Source organism: Polyodon spathula, chromosome 26 (genome assembly GCF_017654505.1).
Source record: "Polyodon spathula isolate WHYD16114869_AA chromosome 26, ASM1765450v1, whole genome shotgun sequence".
NCBI lineage: Eukaryota > Metazoa > Chordata > Actinopteri > Acipenseriformes > Polyodontidae > Polyodon > Polyodon spathula.
This window is the reverse complement of record NC_054559.1, coordinates 11,760,647-11,763,146: the sequence shown is the minus strand read 5'-3', so window position 1 is coordinate 11,763,146 and position 2,500 is coordinate 11,760,647. Positions and strand designations below refer to the sequence as shown.

At 37.8% G+C, this 2,500-nt stretch overlaps 1 protein-coding gene across 1 annotated transcript in view; it reads right to left on the bottom strand.

Annotated features, from left to right (window-relative positions):
* Positions 1-2,428, bottom strand: part of LOC121300974 (hemoglobin subunit alpha-1-like) — a 2,865-nt gene extending 437 nt beyond the window's left edge. Inside the window, exons 1-3 of the mRNA XM_041230019.1 lie at positions 2,084-2,428; positions 1,180-1,411; positions 1-72 (exon numbers count right to left, since the gene is read on the bottom strand). The exon at positions 1-72 is cut by the window's left edge and continues 437 nt beyond it. Coding sequence (XP_041085953.1) covers positions 1-72; positions 1,180-1,411; positions 2,084-2,181 — 402 coding nt within the window. The 5' untranslated portion in view covers positions 2,182-2,428. The remainder of the gene's footprint in view (positions 73-1,179; positions 1,412-2,083) is intronic.
* Between the last annotated feature and the right edge of the window lie 72 nt (positions 2,429-2,500).

Genomic DNA, 2,500 nt, shown 5'->3' with positions numbered 1-2,500 from the left:
CTCGCAGATTGGGGGTGTGAAGGAGGCTCCCAAAGCATCTTGATAAACGTTAATAATCGTTTCAAACAACAGCTGTCAAAAAAAATGGAGAAAGTCAAGTCAGCATGCTGATAAAAAGTCTCTGATGCGTTGATTTGGCTTTTATGCTGTCGTGCAATCTCTCAATTCAAAGGAAGTGGCATTTATTTATGAACTGGCCTTAAAGGTGTGCAAGGGTTTTCAAATCCACATTATTATTATTATTATTATTATTATTATTATTATTATTATTATTATTATTATTATTATTATTATTATTATTTATTGGTTGAAACTATTGGTTCTTTGCTTGTTTTCTGTGTAGATTTTTAATGTTGCCATTTTTTACGAGATGCAGATGTTTCAAATACAACTCACTCGAGCGATCAAGCTAAAATGAGACCTTGTGACCTAGGTCACATGAATGCAGCAGATTACTTTAGGCGTAAGATTTTCAGTATTTGCATATCCTGAATGAATATACAGATTATAATCATAGTATAAATTGTATCAGCGGTGAAGGTGATACAAATAGTAAAAGGTAAAACACATGGACTGTGAAAGGATGAAAACCTTAATTATCATCAGCATGCACTGTGATGTCAGCCTTTTCAAGAAAGATGAGCTTTGCACTTCACAAGTACTGACAGGACAGAAGTGCAGCACTAGAGTGGTTTAAGAAACAACACGTCTATTGTAGCTGTTAAATAGGTCATCTGTCTTTATGTTACCACTCTGGTTATTTAGCTCAGTTCCATTCAATATGACAATACAAAAAAAAAAAACTGTAAAATTCAAGAGTGCGGTTTTTACAGCTGTTATGCCTTTATTTGCCAAGTAGGAATGTCAGGTAGATTTTGTTCTGACCTGAAAAGGATTACATTTCACTGCAAACATATTCTGCACACATCTTGCAATGAGAAGGAATCTGTTCTGTTGTACAGGTTTGGTATTAAAATTCGTCTATTAATGCCGTAAGGACCTTCTTTAAACGATTAAAGTAGAATGTGACATCAACGTCACATGTGAACAATAATCTGTTCTTCCAATGCACAAATCAATGAGGTCACATGTTCAAATAAAACCTGACTGGACCCACTGCGTTGATTTAATTAAGCTTTTTCTTTTTAAAATCCCTATTAAGTTCAAAGGGTAATTTACCTTGAAATTGTGAACTCCGACTTTGTGCACATCCTTATGCCTCTCTACCATCGGAGTAAGGATTCCAACAACTGCCCCCCAGTCATCCATGTTCTCAACGATCTGGTTGAGTGCATTCATGACCCTCTTTCCGTGGACTTTGACACGGGGCATCACCTCCAGTTCCTCCCTGGTCTTGACGTTCTTGAAGTGATCAAAATACTTCTTGGTTTCTGGGTGGTCAACGAATAGCCTGTAATTACAATTAATATAAATGCTTTTGGTGTATGTGTATATGCCCAAAGAAGTCAATGCTGCAGAGTGCTTATACACGCTATATTCAGGATTGTATTCTTTATTTGTATATCTTTTTTTTACAGCAGTCCCCCAACCATGACCTTCCTGTTTCGACCTGACAGTTAGTCATTGCTAAGGCTGCATAATCTAACATGTCAAACCACCCCACAATGTGTCACCCACCCCACAATACGTCTCGACTAGTCCGGAACGTGTAACAACATTCTTCATTGTTTAAATAATAGAGTCGGAAATGAAGAAGCCCAGCCTGGATGAATAACTGTCACGTACAGATGACACACGGAACTTGTGCTCACAACACACTCCTGGCTAGAATTACTATGAAATCAATTCAGATAACGATATTGCCTTCTTTAGAATACCAACTCCCATAATAAATACATGCCGCATCAAGTCCAGTGTATTTTACAAGCTTTTTCCTGGATTTACTCTCAACTTCGCAGAAATATGCACGCCTTTTGTATACACTGCACTCCCATTTCAAGAGCACAGGCACAGTATTAAACATGTTTTTCTTTCACCAGTAGACTCTTAAGACTGGGTGTTGTGTGCATTTGAATCGTGTCCCGTATCGGATCATTTGTGTTCAAAATCAAATTAAAGTTACCGTATAATAATTGCTTTTCCGTTGTCTTCTGGCTTCTCAGAGATCTTCGCCCAAACGTCTCTGATGTTTTGCTTGTCATCTTGTGTAAGAATACCCATGGTTGAAGGTTAACTGTAGTTTAATCAACTATAAAGTACACCGCAAGTGAAACACCTTTATACCAGTGTGAAGTACCACATGTGATAAGCCACAGAACAACTTAGACTTATCGGGGTTCTGCCCACCTGAGGAGTGGTAGCCACTCCTGTGATGGGAGTGGTCTCGTTTTTTGTGAATTAATCTTTCAATTAATCTTTAAATGGATAGAACTGCTTGCGCATTAACGACCCAGCAACTGGTGGCACTGCTTTCTGGAGTTTAAAATCCAGAGTAGAGAATGAAGAAAACAATCCGTAGTAAATTTGTGACAGATGTTAG